This window comes from Euprymna scolopes, chromosome 17 (assembly GCF_053919585.1).
Source record: "Euprymna scolopes isolate OS-2025 chromosome 17, ASM5391958v1, whole genome shotgun sequence".
Classification (NCBI taxonomy): domain Eukaryota; kingdom Metazoa; phylum Mollusca; class Cephalopoda; order Sepiida; family Sepiolidae; genus Euprymna; species Euprymna scolopes.
In genome coordinates, this window is record NC_136498.1 from 108,456,093 (window position 1) to 108,475,733 (window position 19,641).

The 19,641-nt window shown below is 37.5% G+C and overlaps 1 protein-coding gene across 1 annotated transcript in view; it reads left to right on the top strand.

Annotated features, from left to right (window-relative positions):
• The window catches only part of LOC145296867 (ATP-dependent RNA helicase DDX24-like), a 76,274-nt gene that overhangs the window by 50,115 nt on the left and 6,518 nt on the right, over positions 1-19,641 (top strand). The window contains exons 12-14 of the mRNA XM_080143001.1: positions 1,271-1,388; positions 2,939-3,035; positions 13,109-13,189. Coding sequence (XP_079999127.1) covers positions 1,271-1,388; positions 2,939-3,035; positions 13,109-13,189 — 296 coding nt within the window. The remainder of the gene's footprint in view (positions 1-1,270; positions 1,389-2,938; positions 3,036-13,108; positions 13,190-19,641) is intronic.

The following is a 19,641-nucleotide window of genomic DNA, read 5'->3' on the forward strand; positions in this document are numbered from 1 at the left end:
CAGACAAGTTAGGCACAAGGTTCATTAATGTAGAAGCCCCCAACTCCCCCGAAAGGGGTGCTCTCCATTGTGCCACACAAGAATGTGATTGACATTTCTTTAATAGATATGCATGGTAACTAGAGTTGTATTCAATTTAGTGGCATTAAGACGTTGCTAAATGAAACTTGAACATAACCTATCTATATAAAAGCCAAGTACGTCCAAGGATGGAATACTGTTGCCATATCTGGGCAGGAGCTGCAAAAAACAGCCTATCCTGCCTTGACAGAGTACAAAATAGACTTTGTGGCTTAGTGGGGGATGCTCTTTTCTCTACCCTGCAACCTCTCTCCCACAGAAGAGACGTTGCGAGCATATCCTTGTTTTATCGTTATTTCCATGGCAGGTGCTCGTCTGAACTCCAATCTCTGGTCCCCCCTCGCCAATCTTTCACGAAAAACACCCGTCTAGCCGAATCCACTGTGAAAAATTTCCCCCACTCTATATCTGTGCCTAAATCAAAACGCGGATTCCATGAACAAAGCTTCTTTCTTAGAACTGCACGCCTGTGGAACTCTATTCCGTCTGCCTGCTTCCCACCAGACTACAACTTGGATGTCTTCAAGTCCAATGTTAACAAATTCCTAATGAACTGCCCCCTTAAGTAAACACTTCATCAAATCTCCACACTAACGTAATGTACTTGCAATAACCCTTATCCCTGAGTGGCTTCCGGGCCTTGATAAGTGGTGATCACTGTGTAAAAAAAAAAAAAAAAAAAAAAAATTCTTTCTTTCTTTATTTGTTGCATTACATCTAACATTTTTATCAGATTTTTAAAGTCAGGCCCAAATAGTATTTAAGCTAAAAAATATTTTTTTTTTTTCTGATTATCCAATTTTCATTTGTTATTGTTATCTCATGTTATTGGCAATATATTTCATAATGATTTATTTAAAAAATTTCGTAATGATTTATTTTTAAAAAAAATTACTTAATCTGGCCCAGATGGATGCCAAAACATTTTTATTTAATCACCTAAAAATAAAAATAAGTAAAGTTAACGTTATTTTGAATTGAAGAATATACTAGCAGTTCAAACAATTAACAACTAAAAATGACTTGATTGATTTCCCTGGGCGACGCCGGTTAGGTACAGCTAGTACGTTATATGAATGTGGGATTTTGTTTTATTTTACTTGTTTTCTTTTCTGATTTTTGATTTCAATGTTTTTCATGGTTGCATTTCTCCAATTTTTCGTTTATTTTTACTGCCTTTATCTCACAGAACTATATCCACAGAAGTGGTCGTACAGCCCGAGCATCTCAGTCGGGTCTCACCGTGTTGCTGGTGTCAGCTGAAGAACAGAAAGACTACAGAAAGATTCTATATAGTTTAGAAAGAAGTAAGTTGATTGTATTTTTCCTATTACGCTAATCTATATATTAATAGGATAGCCTGTGTGTTATTTATTTTGTGTCGTGCTTACATCTTTTTTTCTTCAGAGTGAATGTCGTTCATTATGACCTTCCATTTCTTGTAATGAATAATTTTACCAAGAATTCTTCATAAGTTTTGGTCTAGTATACATAAAATGAAAATATTGGAAAGAAGTTTATATTGTACGTATCTGTTATGGAATGAAGTTCTCCAGAAAAAAAAAATTTCACTTAATTTCATCAAGTAGTTTGTTTTTTTTTTACAGTGAAAAAACAATTTGTTATGATACCGAGCAAAAGGTTTGATTTTTAGGAAGAAAAGCTAGTATTAAAGATGGGGAGGGAGTGTCGGCGCTTTAAACAGAATTATCTCCCCGTGGCATGTTCAAAAAATTCAAAGATGTCTACCTTCAATGTGCTGTCAGAAAAACATGTTTTTTCCGCTGTAAAAAAAAAACTACTCGATCAAATTAAGTAAAAAAAATTTTTCGGAGATCTTCAGTCCAAAACGGATACGTACAATATAACCTTTTTTCGATATTTTCATTTTTTAATGTCTTGATTAAACTGTACAAGTACTCAGGTATACTTTGCCAACAGGGTATCAGAGTTGATTTACCAGGTCTTTTTTTTTAGTTTGTTCAAATTATGGATGGGACATCAAATTGCCAGACATTCACCCGCTATCTCATATATTTCAACCAAGAGATCTTTTTAAGATTCTAACCATCTCTTTAAATGCAATCGTTTGAATCTCGCTTGCACTTGGTTCACTGAGTATATTTGTCTGGTAGATTTAAAAAAAAATTTTTCTGGAGTCTGGTTGCTCCTATAATTACTGTAATGATGGAGATCTTAAGATTACAGTTACTTTTCATGTTGTACATAAGACCTTGGTATTTTGTTATCTTTTCCCTCTAGGTTTTGTTTAAGCCAACATCATTTGGGACACTAACTTCTGCTAGGGTTGCTTCTTTCTCCTTGTCCCATATCGCTATTTCAAGTTTTATGGCTCCGTTTTGTTTCTGTGTTTATATGTCTCTGCATGCATAACAACATGTAACAAAAGAAAGTTCCTTTTTTTTTTTTTTTTTTAAGACTCAGTAAATATGTCCCGTCTATATGAAAGCACTTCAAGAGAGGACTTTATCCCACCAAATTTAAGTGCCTTATGATTGGTCAAAGAAAATTGTCGTGCCCAATCAGATGGAACTATTTTCACAGACTGGAACTAATGTAGTTACAGAATTAACAAGGGGAGATAATCATTTGGAAAATAAGGGAGGTAACTTTAAAATCCCCCCCCTTTTTTTTTTTTTTTTTTTTTTTGAAAGTTGAAATGAAGGATGTTTTTATTCCCTCTTTCGTATGAATGAATTAACAAGGGGAGATAATCATTTGGAAAATAAGGGAGGTAACTTTACCTCTTTTTTTTTTTTTTTTTTTGAAAGTTGAAATGGAGGTTGTTTTTATTCACTCTTTCGTATGAATGAATGTGTTTTATTTCTCTCCTCAGCTGAAGATATGGTCTCGTTTCCAATTGATTTGAATTATTTGCCAGGTTTTAAACAACGTGTCCAGTTAGCCAAACAACTGGACACAGAAAACCACAGGTGAGTTCTTTTACTAAATTTCACTCCTTTTCTATAACATGTCTTTTAGACATCGCAGGTCGCTAGCGAGGATAGACTCGGGGAGGGAGCTCTTATCCATTTATCAGAGGTTTTCTTCATTGAAAAAAAAAAAAAAAATGTTTTGAAAATTTCAAACAATTTTTTCTAATTACTTTATTATTTTTTTAACATATTTTTTTTTTATGTTTTATTGTTTTATCTGGCTCTTCTCTCTTTTATCCCCATCATAATATCCCCCCCCCCACCTAATTTTTTTTTTCACCCCAAACTGGAAGAGTTTTTAATTTTTAATCTGAATGTTTTCAGAGTTGGTGTTGCCATTTTACCATTACTTTTGTATAATGCTGGCTTTTTCTCCTCTTCTGACGAGAAGCATTTAGCTTTGAAATGCCATGGCTTAAAAGGTTCATCCATTATTCCCCTTTCTGTAACCCTTATTGACTTGATAATGTAATAAAGTTACTATGTAACTTTACTCTTTGTTTTCTTATTCTATTGGTTGCTCCTCTTTACCAGGTAGAGCTTTTTTATATTCAGATAGGTTTGCCTTATCATTGAAAATTTATTTTTCAGTTTATTACTATGAATATATATATATATATATATATATATATATATATATATATAAATATATATATTAGCGTTGGGATATCGGAAGATTTGGGGGTATCGAAATCGAAAAAATTTATGCCTATTTTTCGATGCCAAAACGATTCTTTTAATTGTCTTTTGTTACTAATCAGGGCATTTTCAAGTCATTTTTTTTATTTTTTTATTTTATTCTTGGTGATGTGTAAGAATCTCTCTCTGGATAATAAGTTCGCTGGGATATGAAATGAACAGTCTTTAAATCTTTTCAAGTGCAACACGTGGCTCACATGACAATGTTATAAGAAATAGGGTGTAAAGATATTAGTCCTGTCAAAACCTAAAGACAGCGAGTCAAGTACGTTAACCACCAGGGCAGTTTGCCATGATCTTTAAAAAGTGTTTTCAAACTTACTTATTCTAACATAAGACAGCTGTCATGTGAATGATTCGCACATGCACAGTTGTGAAACAGTTGAAAAACAGATAAAAGCCGATGCCCCCCCCCCCCCGCCAAATACCAATTTTTCAAATTTGACTCCTTTGCAGCCCTTTTTTTTTTCTTTTTTTTTTTTTTCAGGATGAAAACTGATTAAAATGCTTTCCACATGTCTTAATACTCTGTATATCAAATATCAAGTCTGTTGATCAAAAATTCATGGAGTATATAGGTTGAGAGTTGTGATTACACACACACACACACACACACACACGCACATTCTCACATTTATATATAGACTAGCAAGGGGTACCCGGCGTTGCCCGGGTGTTTGGAGGTGTGGGGGGGGGCTGAAAAAAAAAAAAGTAAGTATGAGGATCGAACCCGAACCGTTGAGGCAAAGTTGTAAATTAAAGTGTGAAAAAAAAAAAAACGTGCGACGTTAACCTTTGCCCCACCGCGAGATGCTAATGGAAACACGTTTGAATTTATTTAATTACTTGGATTTAGCAGGTGCCCGTTTTAATGAGTTATTGAGGTCAAGTTTGACTGCGGGATAGTACCTTCATTTACTGCTGAAAGCTTTTCCCCCCCCCCCCAAGATGTTATAGGAAAAAGACTAACCCACATGCGGCGAGCAACAAATATTGAATATTTATCTTCCCGAAATCGAGCAAATTAAATAGACAGGCGAGCTTCGTTGTTAACTGTGAGATATTACGATTTATATGTGAATATAAAAAGTGAGATATTACGATTTGTATGTGAATATAAAAAGTTTTTAAAAGTTGTGAAGCGAGCGACCGCTTCTCTGAAAAAAGTCTTTTGTTGACATACAGAAAAAGCGAACACACATACATACATTTTCGCTTTTATATATATAGATTAATAAAGCAAAAAGTTTTTCTCTAGCCTAATAATAATAATGGAAATTTTGTTTTGAATTCATTCCATTTCCTTTTTATTTATAGTGTTATCCCCACTCTTTAGTGAACCCATTGAAGCCGTTTTTTTTTTTTAAATATGCTTTCTTCAGCAGTCATTTTCCTTTGCTCGGACCCTATGTACTGTTCATAACTTTATGCGCATATGTATATATTAAAAAGTGTGCATATATACGGTAATGCCTTTTTATATAATAGGCTTCCTTAACTACCATAAAGAAAAGTTGGTAGAAACACCAGGGGTAAAATTTTTTTTAAATTTTGATCCAAATTTTGGCCCCTTAACATTTATTGTTTTGGGCTCAAATCAAATTAAAATGTTTGACCGATGTCCAAGTAATCTATATCTAAAATTTCAAGTGTTTAGACCCAAAATTGGCGGAGGAGTTTGGTAGAGTTTTCAAAGGTCAAATCATTGAACTTTGACCCCTTAACAGCCAAATTTCTGTCCGAAACCCGATTAAAAAGATTTTCCCAAATCTCAATGCCCCGTATGTCAAATTTTGAGTCTGTTGACCGAAAATTGACAGTTATTTGGTAGAGAAATGTACACACACAGACAGACAGACAGACATTTTCACTTTTATAGATATATATAGACAGATATCTGCCCTTATCTTCTATGCCTCAATGTAATCAAATAAAGGAAAGGATTTTTAAATATTTCTCCGCACTTATGTAAAATAATTATCCATGAAAATAATTTAGACACTGGTTATTTAATTTTTACTAAAAAAAAAAAAAATAGCACATATGGCATATACACATGTAAATATGTATAATACTTTGTCCCCCCCCCCTGCCTCCCTCTCTATATATGCTTTTAATTAATCTTCTTGTCAGTGAGTATTTTACATTTTTACTCTTGAAAAAAAAAACCTGCACTAAACTGACGAAACGTCCTTGAGTTTTTAGTTTTTTTCCACCACAGTTTTTATTATATATATATATATATATGTATGTATAAAGCACGTAGAGGCACACATATACGTGATTACGTTTGTATGTCTGTGCGCATGCACACGTATGTTGGTGTATGCCTATGTACGCATGTGTTTATTTCCATGTGTATGCGGGGTGGAGGGGGCTCCCGTAAGCCGTGGTGAAGGCAACCCCTCTAGGAGAAGCAAATCTCTGAATTAAAAAACAAAGCGGGAGACCAGTACCCGCATTAAGCTGGTCTGCAGTTTGACTTGTTGCTAGCTATCTTGCTCTTGCTTGTTGCTGGATGTCAACATTTTGAACCGAGAGAGAGATTTAGCTGTCGTACAAAGCTAAAACTCTGTAACACCATCAGGTACAGATACTCCCTCAGGCTATAAGAAGAAAAAAAAAACAAAAAACGGTCCTATTGCGACGGAAAAGTTGTGACGCGTGTAGGTCTGAAATGCTGGAAGCATGTAGTAATTGATCTGCCATTATTATATGTACCTATGTATATATATATATATATATATATATATATATATATATATATATAGGTGTATGTATGTTTATGTGTATGTGTGTATATCTATGTTTATATGTATGTATATGTGTGTTTGTGTGCCTGTATGTATATGGGTGTGTGTATGTGTATTTATGCATTTGTGTATGTATGCATATATATGTGTGTATGTGTGGGCATATATGTATGTGTGTATGAGTGCATATTTACGTACATGTATGTATATGTAGGTAAGTGTGTGTGTATATATGTATGTGCGTATGTGTACGTATGGATGTATGTATGTGTATGTATTTATATCTGTATGTATGCATGTGTGTCTGTATACGTATGTATGTGTATTCATGGTGAATGTTTACAGATATGTGTGTATCTGTATATATGCATATTTGCATTTAAATATATATATATATATGTGTGTATGCCAATGACCGTCTTGTGTATGTCTATGTATGCATATGTATGTATGCATATATGTGGGTTATTTGTATGTGTTTATGTGCATATGTGTATGCATGTATATATATGTATATATACCAGTGACCGTCTTCAGTGTCATGTCTGCTTGTGCGTGTGTATTTTTTTTTTTTTTTTTTCCGCAGGACTAAAGTTAAGGTTATCTTCGGGCTCATGGACTTTTAGTACCTGAGGGAGTGGCACTCGTCTGACAAGACGTTGCAATCATCATATCATGTATAATGCAAAAACGAAAGAGTTGTTATAGCATGAACAGCAGAAGTGTGAAATAACTTTCAGATTTTGATATAAGAAAAATACTTCCATGTCTTTTGAGTGAGATGAGGTGGTGTCCACATTTTGATATGAAATTTTTGTTGAAACCAGTTTTTTTCTCTTTTAGTACTCCCCCCCCCCAACACATATATATGTGTGTGTGTGTGAGAGAGAAAGATTAGCAAGCCAAAAGAGGTTGAACATGTCAGTTTAAGAAAGATGTGTTTTGAAATTCATTCAACCAAAAATCCTATGCCTACGAAAATCCAAAATAATAAATGAAACTTATTCAACAAAGATTGATGATGATAGACCTTTTGATATGCAAGCTGATGTATCTCTCTCTCTCTCTCCCTCTCCATATATATCTATAATATAAAGCTGAATGTTTGTGTGTGTGTCTGGTCACGAATAGGCTCCTATATGGTTGACTATTTTAAAAAACTGATTACATATAATGATAGAATATGCATCGAGACACAGGAATGGGTATGTTTGATCTGGCAGAACAGTGGTTCATTAAAATTGTGAGGTCTGCGTTCACATCTGGTCCACAAAGTATGGAAATAAAAAATTTAAAAATTAAAAAAAAACGTTTACAAGTGTTTTTGATATGGATGTACATAAGAATACTTTGATAAGTATGTTTTAACTTAAATAGGGATGGTATAATAAAATTGTGGGGTCTGCATTCGCGCACGGCCTCCATGGAATGGAAATAGGCACAAACTTTAATAAAGACTTTTGATATCTATCTGCGTAAGTATACTTTGATAATTATGTTTCAGCTTGAAGAAATATAGTATAATAAAATTATGGGCTGTTTGTTTGCGCATGACCTCCATAGAATGGAAATATGTCACAAAGTTTAACAAGGTTTTTTAATATAGATCCACAGAATATTGTGATAAGTGTTTCAGTGTGAACAGGTATGATATAATAAATTATGGGGTTTATCTATTTTATTTTTACTTTCATCATATTTTGCTTTGGTTTTGATACTCCCAAATTCGAAGCTATCTCTTTACAACCATTCCTTTTCATAACCTATCATACTTTCAATAAATCAGAGTCCATTTTCTGTAGGCTGTTTTTGAACCCAGTCATCGACGGTACTTTTGCTAGTATATATATATAACTACTTCATTTACTCACATAAAATTAATGTACAAAATATACTAGCACATCACCTGGCATTGCCCGGTCAAAAAATATGCTTAAAATATATTTGGTATTTATTTATCTGATCTTCCATTGTCGGTTTCTTATATAATTAAGTGGAATTCATTATTGAGGTGAGTATTTTTTTTATTCGTTATATGAATATATTAATGTATTCTTATCTTTTAGTTGTTGTTTCATGACATTTCGGCCAACTATTCCTCTGGTCTTCATCAGGTGATAACTACGATGAGATAGGAACTCCGAATCTCCTAACTGCATCCTCCATAGTTGTTGTCGTCTCACCACGTTTTGGCCAACTAAGGTAGGATTGAAATCGCTATCTTCAGACAATTCTCACCTGGAACCATAGAGATTTAACGTCTCTATCCACTGCGCCACGGGCAGAGGAATAGTTGGCTGAAATGTTTTGAAACAGCAACTAAGAAAGATGAGGATAATAGTCTGCAATAAATAAAGTAATAAAAAGTTAAAATGTTAAACAAAGCTGTCTTGATAAGAAATAAATTCCTGTTATCACGTCTAAAACCTGATTAAAATAAATTTAAAAAAAGGAAAAGTTTACAGAATATGTTGAGGGTTGAATGTGTGGAAAGAGAATGTTAAGTTTAATACTAAGATTTTAAAATGAATTATTAGATCATCAACTTAACATATAGAAACTAAAATAATTATAACTTAAATAGGAGAAATAGAAGTGATTTTGGTTTTAATAAAATTACACCCAAATACTTTCTAATAAATTAGCAGATTCAGCAGCAAAAAACGCCTTAAATCTCCCAATCGATGCAAATTTTAAAACTCCATACATAGATCTAAAAAGACGTATCAACGCATATACAACAGAGAAATGGCAAACCTACTGGAATGAACACCTTAACAACAAACTTCACAAAATCATGCTAAAAATCAAAAAACAAGAACAAAATACGTAATTAAACAGAAAAGAAGTCAAACTAACAAGAATAAAAATAGGCCATACTCACTTAACCCACTCATATCTCCTAAAAAAAGAAAACCAACCCATCTGTATACCTTGTCAAACACCACTCACAGTCAAACACATTAATTGAATGTACTGATTTTGTAACAGTAAGAAATCGATTCTACAAAGAAAACAATATTAAAGAGTTATTTGATAAAAACAATCCCCACACCATACTCTCATATCTTAAAAAAATTGGCCTTTATAGAAAAATTTAAAAAGAACCCTTTATACAACGGTCCTGGATATGACTTAAAACTATATCCGATAGTGAGACCTCAGCTTGTGGGCCTTGGGGAGTGTGGAGCCACCCTTTAATTGTTATTGCTCCCAGGTCCACTCTGACCTGGAGTGGTAGTACCTGTTAGGGTCCCAACTATGGGTTAAATAGAATCCGACTTAAAAAAAAATATACTCCATTAAAAAACCGTTCCTCAAAATCACTAGATTCGGCATTAAATAACCTGAAAAAGATTAATATGCCGTAAAACAAAAACAACCAAATACTTTCAATAACACAGGAATGGAAAAAAAAAAATCTAACATTAAGTAACTGGAGACAAACAGATTTGGTTGAATTAAAATAAACTTAATCTATAAATATAAAAGCGAAAATGTACGTATGTGTGTTCGCTTTTTTCTGTATGTCTACAAAAGGCTTCTTTCAGAGAAGCGGTCGCTCGCTTCACAACTTTTTAAAACTTTTTATATCACATATAAATCGTAATATCTCACAATTAACAACGAAGCTCGCCTCGATTTCGGGAAGATAAATATTCAATATTTGTCGCTCGCCGTATGTGGGTTAGTCTTTTTCCTATAACATCTTGGGGAAAAAAAAATAAGCGTTCAGCAGTAAATGAATACTGAAATGAAAATAAGCGTTAAGCAGTAAATGAATACTATCCCGCAGTCAAACTTGACCTCATTAACTCATTAAAACGAGCACCTGCTAAATCCAACTAATTAAATAAATTCAAATGTGTTTCCATAAGCATCTCGCGGTGGGGCAATGGTTAACGTCGCACATTTTTTTTTTCATAACTTTGCCTCAACGGTTCGGGTTCGATCCTCATACTTACTTTTTTTTATTGAGGAAGCCAGTTCAACCCATGAGGATGAGTGCTAATTCTTCTAAATTATAAATTTAAAAAATAAACAAGAAACATTATAAGCCATGAGTAATATACAAATATTTTATTATTAAAATTTAAAAAAAACAATTGTTTTTTATACTTTATCTGTTTTAAACATAATCGCAATGCGAAATTAAGATATATTTTAGTATATATAAGATTCACACAGGCGTCAAAAGGCTTTGGATTTTTATCTTTGTCTTGAAACAGCCCTATTTTTATTATTACCTTGAAAAGGGAACTATATTGAAATGGGCTTGAAAACTGTATTCTTTATATTCATTAATAATTTTTATTAGAATATCTATATATATATATTTATATATATAAGCGAAAATGTGTGTATGTATGTTCGCTTTTTGTGTATGTCCAAGAAAGGCTTTTTTTAGAGAAGCGGTTGGTTGCCTAACAACTTCTTAAAACTTTTTATATCACATGTAAATCGTAATATCTCCGAGTTAACAACGGAGCTCGCCTGTCTATTTAATTTGCTCAACTTTGGGAAGATAAATATTCAACAGTTTTCGCTCGCCGCATGTGGGTTAGGCTTTTTCCTATAATGAAAGTGACACTAATTCTGGTGGTATTTTTCCGGTCTCGATCGCCGGAAATGTCCGAAAGCAATCAGCTTTGATCATTGTGGAAATATTATTTCCTTATATCAGAAGACAATTGCTATTCAATTTGGACAAGGGGAGCTGTTTCCCCCTACCCCCAACGTCTTGGGAAAAAAAAAAAAAAAAAAGGGTTCCCGCAGTAAATGAAATATTACCCCGCAGTCAAAAGTTGACCTTAAGTCATTAAAACGTGCACCTGCCAATTTAAGTAATTAAATAAATTCAAACGTGTTTCCGTTAGTATGTCGCGGTGGCCCAATGGTTAACGTCGCACTTTTTTTTACACTTTAATTTCCAACTTTGCCTCAAGGGTTCGGGTTCGATCTTTATACTTACCTACCAAAACATTTTTTTTAACCCCCCCCCCCCCGAGTTTTGATTTACCCAAAACCACACACACCTTCAAGCACCCGGGCAACGCCGGGTACCCCTGGCTAGTTAATAATAAAGTTGAAATAAATACATTCTTCTAGAAATTGCATCATATTATTTCCGGTATTGTTGATGCAAGAGTTACGCCCCTTTATCAAGAAACTACCGAATGTTACCTATATGCTTTACGGATTTAGCCGAAGCGGAAATCGAAATAAATACTATTAAAATATTTATTAAATGTTAATTAAAATATTATTAGCTTTTTGGTTTCTTATCTCATTCTTTATATATCAAACTTTGTTTTTAAACCTTGATTTTGTCTGAATTAGCCGCAGTAGGTAGGCTCGAACCTGTAACGCAAAAGAGAAAAATGAGGTGGGAAAAGCTAACGCGCTAGCCGTCACGGCCACAACGATTTACGACATCGTGAGCCTTCGAAATGACGTTTTATAAAATGTACATTCTATTCTTAGGCGTATGATTGGCAAAAATCTCGACACAAAAAGTGACCCCTCTTTGCAAGAAATGGCCCAATTCACCCAGACAGAATAAATCTTTCTGAACAACCTTTACATATTACGAGAGATTGTTCTTTCTAACGATACCGATTTTGTCACGGTCTGATGCATCTGTCAAGTTTTTCGCGGACATAGAAAAACACGCAGAAATGCACATACAAACACACATTTTTCCTTTTATATAAGAAAAATACATAGGTTAACTCTATAAATATTTGATAGTAGTCTTTAATGTAAATAAAGATAGGAAAAATACATACAAAAATAATAAAGTAAAGTAAAACCAATCAATTTATAAAAGTTGTTACTATTAAAAGTTTTGGTACTTGTACAGTTTAATCAAGACATTAAAAAAATGAAAATATTGAAAAACGGTTATATTGTACATATCCGTTTTGAACTGAAGATCTCCGGAAAAAAATTTCACTTAATTTGATCGAGTAGTTTTTTTTTTGTTTTTTTTTTACAGCGGAAAAACACGTTTTTATGAGAGTGTTGAAGTCAGCCATATTGTTTTGTTTTTTGTTTGGAGTTTATAAGCGCCACAGGGAGATAACTCCATGTAAAGCGCCGACACTTCCTCCCCATATTTAACAACTAGCTTTTCTTCCTAAAAATCGAACCGTTTGCTCGGTATCATAAAAAGTTGTTTTTTCGCTGTAAAACAAAAACTACTTGATGAAATTAAGTGAATTTTTTTTTTTTTTTTTTTCGGGAGAACTTCATTCCATAACAGATACGTACAATTTAAACATTTTTTTTTTTTTTGATATTTTCATTTTTTAATGTCTTGATTAAACTATACAAGTACCAAAGTTTTATATAAAGGATAAGACCAGAGGTTTATTGTCACCTTACGGACGTCTTTTAAAACTGAAACAGTAAATTTATTGTGGTGACTCATGGTAATTTTGTTTACCTAAATTGAATAAAATAATATCTTGCTCTTTTCATTAAGCACTATCAACAACCTCGTTGAAATTTAATGGTTTTTACTTTTGGATATTTGTAATTTGGACTAAATAAATAAATGTGTGCATGTGTGTTTTTTATAATTTCAACATATTTGAAATTCTCTTTTATCTTCAGATTCCAGAAAAAGAAACATCACAATGATTGGTACATAAAAGCTGCACAAGACATGGATATTGAACTCGATGAAGATGAACTGTATCCTTTCTGCGATCCAAACCTTTAAAAAAATTTTTATTTTATAATGTTTTGAAGTTGTTCTCTTCACAGTTGATATGCAATCAAACTTCTATATTTGTTCCTGTTTTCTTTCCCTGTCTTCTCCGGCGCTCTACCTGTCTTCTCTTCATCTCTTTTCTAGTTCCTGTCACCTTCTTCATTTTTCTGTCTCTCTGTTTCTTCTACTGTCTCTCTTTCAGCCACTCTTTCTTTCTTTTATCCTGTCTCTCTTTCACACTCTCTCTCTCTTCCATTCACTTCTCGTGTCTTTCTTTCGCTCTCTCTCTCTTCTCGTGTCTCTCTTTCACTCTCTCTCTCTTCTCGTGTCTCTCGTTCACCCTTTCTCTCTTCTCGTGTCTCTCGTTCACCCTTTCTCTCTTCTCGTGTCTCTCGTTCACCCTTTCTCTCTTCTCGTGTCTCTCGTTCACCCTTTCTCTCTTCTCGTGTCTCTCTTTCACTCTCTCTCTCTTCTCGTGTCTCTCTTTCACTCTCTCTCTCTTCTCGTGTCTCTCTTTCACTCTCTCTCTCTTCTCGTGTCTCTCGTTCACCCTTTCTCTCTTCTCGTGTCTCTCTTTCACTCTCTCTCTCTTCTCGTGTCTCTCTTTCACTCTCTCTCTCTTTTCGTGTCACTCTTTCACTCTCTCTCTCTCTTCTCGTGTCTCTCTTTCACTCTCTCTCTCTTCTCGTGTCTCTCTTTCACTCTCTCTCTCTTCTTGTGTCTCTCTTTCACTCTCTCTCTTTTCTCGTGTCTCTCTTTCACTCTCTCTCTCTTCTCGTGTCTCTCTTTCACTCTCTCTCTCTTCTCGTGTCTCTCTTTCACTCTCTCTCTCTTCTCGTGTCTCTCTTTCACTCTCTCTCTCTTCTTGTGTCTCTCTTTCACTCTCCCTCTCTTCTCGTGTCTCTCTTTCACTCTCTCTCTCTTCTCGTGTCTCTCTTTCACTCTCTCTCTCTTCTCGTGTCTCTCTTTCACTCTCTCTCTCTCTTCTCGTGTCTCTCTTTCACTCTCTTCTCGTGTCTCTCTTTCACTCTCTTCTCGTGTCTCTCTTTCACTCTCTCTCTCTCTTCTCGTGTCTCTCTTTCACTCTCTCTCTCTCTTCTCGTGTCTCTCTTTCACTCTCTCTCTCTCTCTTCTCGTGTCTCTCTTTCACTCTCTCTCTCTCTTCTCGTGTCTCTCTTTCACTCTCTCTCTCTCTTCTCGTGTCTCTCTTTCACTCTCTCTCTCTTCTCGTGTCTCTCTTTCACTCTCTCTCTCTTCTCGTGTCTCTCTTTCACTCTCTCTCTCTTCTCGTGTCTCTCTTTCACTCTCTCTCTCTTCTCGTGTCTCTCTTTCACTCTCTCTCTCTTCTCGTGTCTCTCTTTCACTCTCTCTCTCTTCTCGTGTCTCTCTTTCACTCTCTCTCTCTTCTCGTGTCTCTCTTTCACTCTCTCTCTCTTTCACTCTCTCTCTCTTCTCGTGTCTCTCTTTCACTCTCTCTCTCTTCTCGTGTCTCTCTTTCACTCTCTCTCTCTTCTCGTGTCTCTCTTTCACTCTCTCTCTCTTCTCGTGTCTCTCTTTCACTCTCTCTCTCTCTTCTCGTGTCTCTCTTTCACTCTCTTCTCGTGTCTCTCTTTCACTCTCTTCTCGTGTCTCTCTTTCACTCTCTCTCTCTCTTCTCGTGTCTCTCTTTCACTCTCTCTCTCTCTTCTCGTGTCTCTCTTTCACTCTCTCTCTCTCTTCTCGTGTCTCTCTTTCACTCTCTCTCTCTCTTCTCGTGTCTCTCTTTCACTCTCTCTCTCTCTTCTCGTGTCTCTCTTTCACTCTCTCTCTCTCTTCTCGTGTCTCTCTTTCACTCTCTCTCTCTCTTCTCGTGTCTCTCTTTCACTCTCTCTCTCTCTTCTCGTGTCTCTCTTTCACTCTCTCTCTCTCTTCTCGTGTCTCTCTTTCACTCTCTCTCTCTCTTCTCGTGTCTCTCTTTCACTCTCTCTCTCTTCTCGTGTCTCTCTTTCACTCTCTCTCTCTTCTCGTGTCTCTCTTTCACTCTCTCTCTCTTCTCGTGTCTCTCTTTCACTCTCTCTCTCTTCTCGTGTCTCTCTTTCACTCTCTCTCTCTTCTCGTGTCTCTCTTTCACTCTCTCTCTCTTCTCGTGTCTCTCTTTCACTCTCTCTCTCTTCTCGTGTCTCTCTTTCACTCTCTCTCTCTTCTCGTGTCTCTCTTTCACTCTCTCTCTCTTCTCGTGTCTCTCTTTCACTCTCTCTCTCTTCTCGTGTCTCTCTTTCACTCTCTCTCTCTTCTCGTGCCTCTCGTCCACCCTCTCTCTCTTCTCGTGCCTCTCGTTCACCCTCTCTCTCTTCTCGTGCCTCTCGTTCACCCTCTCTCTCTTCTCGTGCCTCTCGTTCACCCTCTCTCTCTTCTCGTGCCTCTCGTTCACCCTCTCTCTCTTCTCGTGCCTCTCGTTCACCCTCTCTCTCTTCTCGTGCCTCTCGTCCACCCTCTCTCTCTTTTCGTGCCTCTCGTCCACCCTCTCTCTCTTTTCGTGCCTCTCGTCCACCCTCTCTCTCTTTTCGTGCCTCTCGTCCACCCTCTCTCTCTTTTCGTGCCTCTCGTCCACCCTCTCTCTCTTCTCGTGCCTCTCGTCCACCCTCTCTCTCTTCTCGTGCCTCTCGTCCACCCTCTCTCTCTTCTCGTGCCTCTCGTCCACCCTCTCTCTCTTCTCGTGCCTCTCGTCCACCCTCTCTCTCTTCTCGTGCCTCTCGTCCACCCTCTCTCTCTTCTCGTGCCTCTCGTCCACCCTCTCTCTCTTCTTGTGCCTCTCGTCCACCCTCTCTCTCTTCTCGTGCCTCTCGTCCACCCTCTCTCTCTTCTCGTGCCTCTCGTCCACCCTCTCTCTCTTCTCGTGCCTCTCGTCCACCCTCTCTCTCTTCTCGTGCCTCTCGTCCACCCTCTCTCTCTTCTCGTGCCTCTCGTCCACCCTCTCTCTCTTCTCGTGCCTCTCGTCCACCCTCTCTCTCTTCTCGTGCCTCTCGTCCACCCTCTCTCTCTTCTCGTGCCTCTCGTCCACCCTCTCTCCCTTCTCGTTCACCCTCTCTCCCTTCTCGTTCACCCTCTCTCTCTTCTCGTCCACCCTCTCTCTCTTCTCGTCCACCCTCTCTCCCTTCTCGTCCACCCTCTCTCCCTTCTCGTCCACCCTCTCTCCCTTCTCGTCCACCCTCTCTCCCTTCTCGTCCACCCTCTCTCCCTTCTCGTCCACCCTCTCTCCCTTCTCGTCCACCCTCTCTGCCTTCTCGTTCACCCTCTCTCTCTCTTCTCGTGTCTCTCGTTGACTCCCCCTCTCTCTCTTCTCGTGCCTCTCGTGTACTCCCCCTCTCTCTCTTCTCGTGTCTCTTGTTGACTCCCCCTCTCTCTCTTCTCGTGTCTCTTGTTGACTCCCCCTCTCTCTCTTCTCGTGTCTCTTGTTGACTCCCCCTCTCTCTCTTCTCGTGTCTCTCGTTGACTCTCCCTCTCTCTCTTCTCGTGTCTCTCGTTGACTCTCCCTCTCTATCTTCTCGTGTCTCTCGTTGACTCTCCCTCTCTCTCTTCTCGTGTCTCTCGTTGACTCTCCCTCTCTCTCTTCTCGTGTCTCTCGTTGACTCTCCCTCTCTCTCTTCTCGTGTCTCTCTCTCCCTCTCTCTCTTCTCGTGTCTCTCTCTCCCTCTCTCTCTTCTCGTGTCTCTCTCTCCCTCTCTCTCTTCTCGTGTCTCTCTCTCCCTCTCTCTCTTCTCGTGTCTCTCTCTCCCTCTCTCTCTTCTCGTGTCTCTCTCTCCCTCTCTCTCTTCTCGTGTCTCTCTCTCCCTCTCTCTCTTCTCGTGTCTCTCTCTCCCTCTCTCTCTTCTCGTGTCTCTCTCTCCCTCTCTCTCTTCTCGTGTCTCTCTCTCCCTCTCTCTCTTCTCGTGTCTCTCTCTCCCTCTCTCTCTTCTCGTGTCTCTCTCTCTCTTCTCGTGTCTCTCTCTCCCTCTCTCTCTTCTCGTGTCTCTCTCTCCCCCTCTCTCTTCTCGTGTCTCTCTCTCCCCCTCTCTCTTCTCGTGTCTCTCTCTCTCTCTCTCTCTCTCTCCTTTGTCTATCTCTTTTAATCTCAGTCTCCTCTGCCTGTCTCTCCTCTCTCTTTCTCCTCTCGTTTTCTTTCTCACTCCTCTCTCTCTCTCTTCTCTCCTGTCTCCTCTCTCTTTGTTGTGTTTCCCCATCCCTTTTTTGCTGTCTCTTTCCCTCTTTATCTGCTGCTTCTCTCCCTCTCTCTTTTTTGTCTCTCTCTACCTCCCTCTTTGCTGTCTCTCTATCTCTACCTCCCTCTCTGCTGTCTCTCTATCTCTACCTCCCTCTCTGCTGTCTCTCTATCTCTACCTCCCTCTCTGCTGTCTCTCTATCTCTACCTCCCTCTCTGCTGTCTCTCTCTCTCTACCTCCCTCTCTGCTGTCTCTCTCTCTCTCTACCTCCCTCTCTGCTGTCTCTCTCTCTCTCTCTACCTCCCTCTCTGCTGTCTCTCTCTCTCTCTACCTCCCTCTCTGCTGTCTCTCTCTCTCTACCTCCCTCTCTGCTGTCTCTCTCTCTCTCTACCTCCCTCTCTGCTGTCTCTCTCTCTCTACCTCCCTCTCTGCTGTCTCTCTCTCTCTCTACCTCCCTCTCTGCTGTCTCTCTCTCTCTCTACCTCCCTCTCTGCTGTCTCTCTCTCTACCTCCCTCTCTGCTGTCTCTCTCTCTCTACCTCCCTCTTTGCTGTCTCTCTCTCTCTACCTCCCTCTTTGCTGTCTCTCTCTCTCTACCTCTCTCTTTGCTGTCTGTCTCTCTCTCTCTACCTCTCTCTTTGCTGTCTCTCTCTCTCTCTCTCTCTCTCTCTCTCTCTCTACCTCCCTATTTGCTGTCCCTTTCTCTACCTCTCTTTTTGCTTTCTCTACATATAACTTCTCTTTCTACTACCTCCCCATTCATTTATACTTTATATCCGTCCTTTCCTCCAACAACTTATTTTCATTAATTATATTTTTTCATTTCAATATCCTACAACTCTTTTCATTAATTACATTTTTTCCTTTTTACTCTTAATAAATTCTGCATTCTCCACGTTTCAACCAATTTTCAATCTACCAAACGTCCATTCATCTTTGTTGACAAACTCATGAGTAAGCTCGTTTGACAGGAGGGTTGCATCTCATTTCATGAAAACAATCTGCTTAGATTTCTTGCTACTCTGACCCGCACAAATGATAAATGATTTAGTGTCAGTCACTTATGTCGTTCACTGTAATTTTAGCTGGATGAAAACGTTTTCCCTTCATTATTTACAACCTGACGCGGCCATTTTGTTTTTTTTGTTTGTTTTTTTGTTTTTTCGGTCATATGCGAACGACGAACTTTGTATTTTGAGCAATAAATTCTCTTACAATTCTACTGTCGCGTAACTGAAAATAAGATATTTTAATATTTGTTAACCTTTTTTCTTTTTTCTCTCTTTTTTTTTTACGCCTTATTTACGCCTTATAATTCATCACTAAAGCCAGAGGAAGATGTATTTCATGTCTACATTTTTTATTTTTTATAAAAACTGAATTGTCGATTACCAAGTTCCTATCATACGGTAAAAAAAAAATTATTTTCATGAATTGAAGGGGGGGGGGGGTCACACTTTCGTGTTATATTATCATTGGATAATTCTTCAGAATAATAACGAAAATCAAAAAATTGTTTTTTTTTTGTTTTTGTTTTTTTTGTTTTTTTTTTACAAGGGAGTCACCACTTATTAAGGCCCAAAGGCTACTTGAGAATAATGGTTAATGAATGTAAGGATAGTAGTGTAGTAATCGCTAATGGTGTAGATTGGTGAGAATTTGGATTGTTTAAGGTGACGGCTCAACAAGAACTTGTTTACATTGGACTTGAAGGCTACCATATTGTCATTGTCTATGAAGAATTACAGCTAAAAGCAATTTTATCTGCGTAATTGTCATGTAAAGCGGGACCCGTGGAAATTTCACTGGGTGAAAAATATATATTTTATCAACAAATATATTTTGATGAAACTGGTATGTTTCTGGATCACACAAAAAAATGAGTTTTTTGGGCAGAAAAACCAATAAAACTCAGCGTATTTTAACATTTTTGTGTAGTTTAAATAAAGAACTCGCCCAAATGAGATGAATTAATAAATATTCAGAAAGTAATATTGTGCTACATAGTTCAATACAAATAAAAAAAATCACATTGTAAGAGACAATCCTTTTTTTATTAATTTATTTATTGCGGACTATTATCCTCATCTTTGTTAGTTGTTGTTTCACGGCGTTTCAGCCAACTATTCCTTTGGCCTTCTCAGGTGGTAACCGCGACAGGATAGGAATTCCGAATCTCCTAACTGCATTCTCGGCAATCACTGCCATCCATAGTTGTTGTCATCTCACCATGTTTTTGGCCAACTAAGCCTCTGG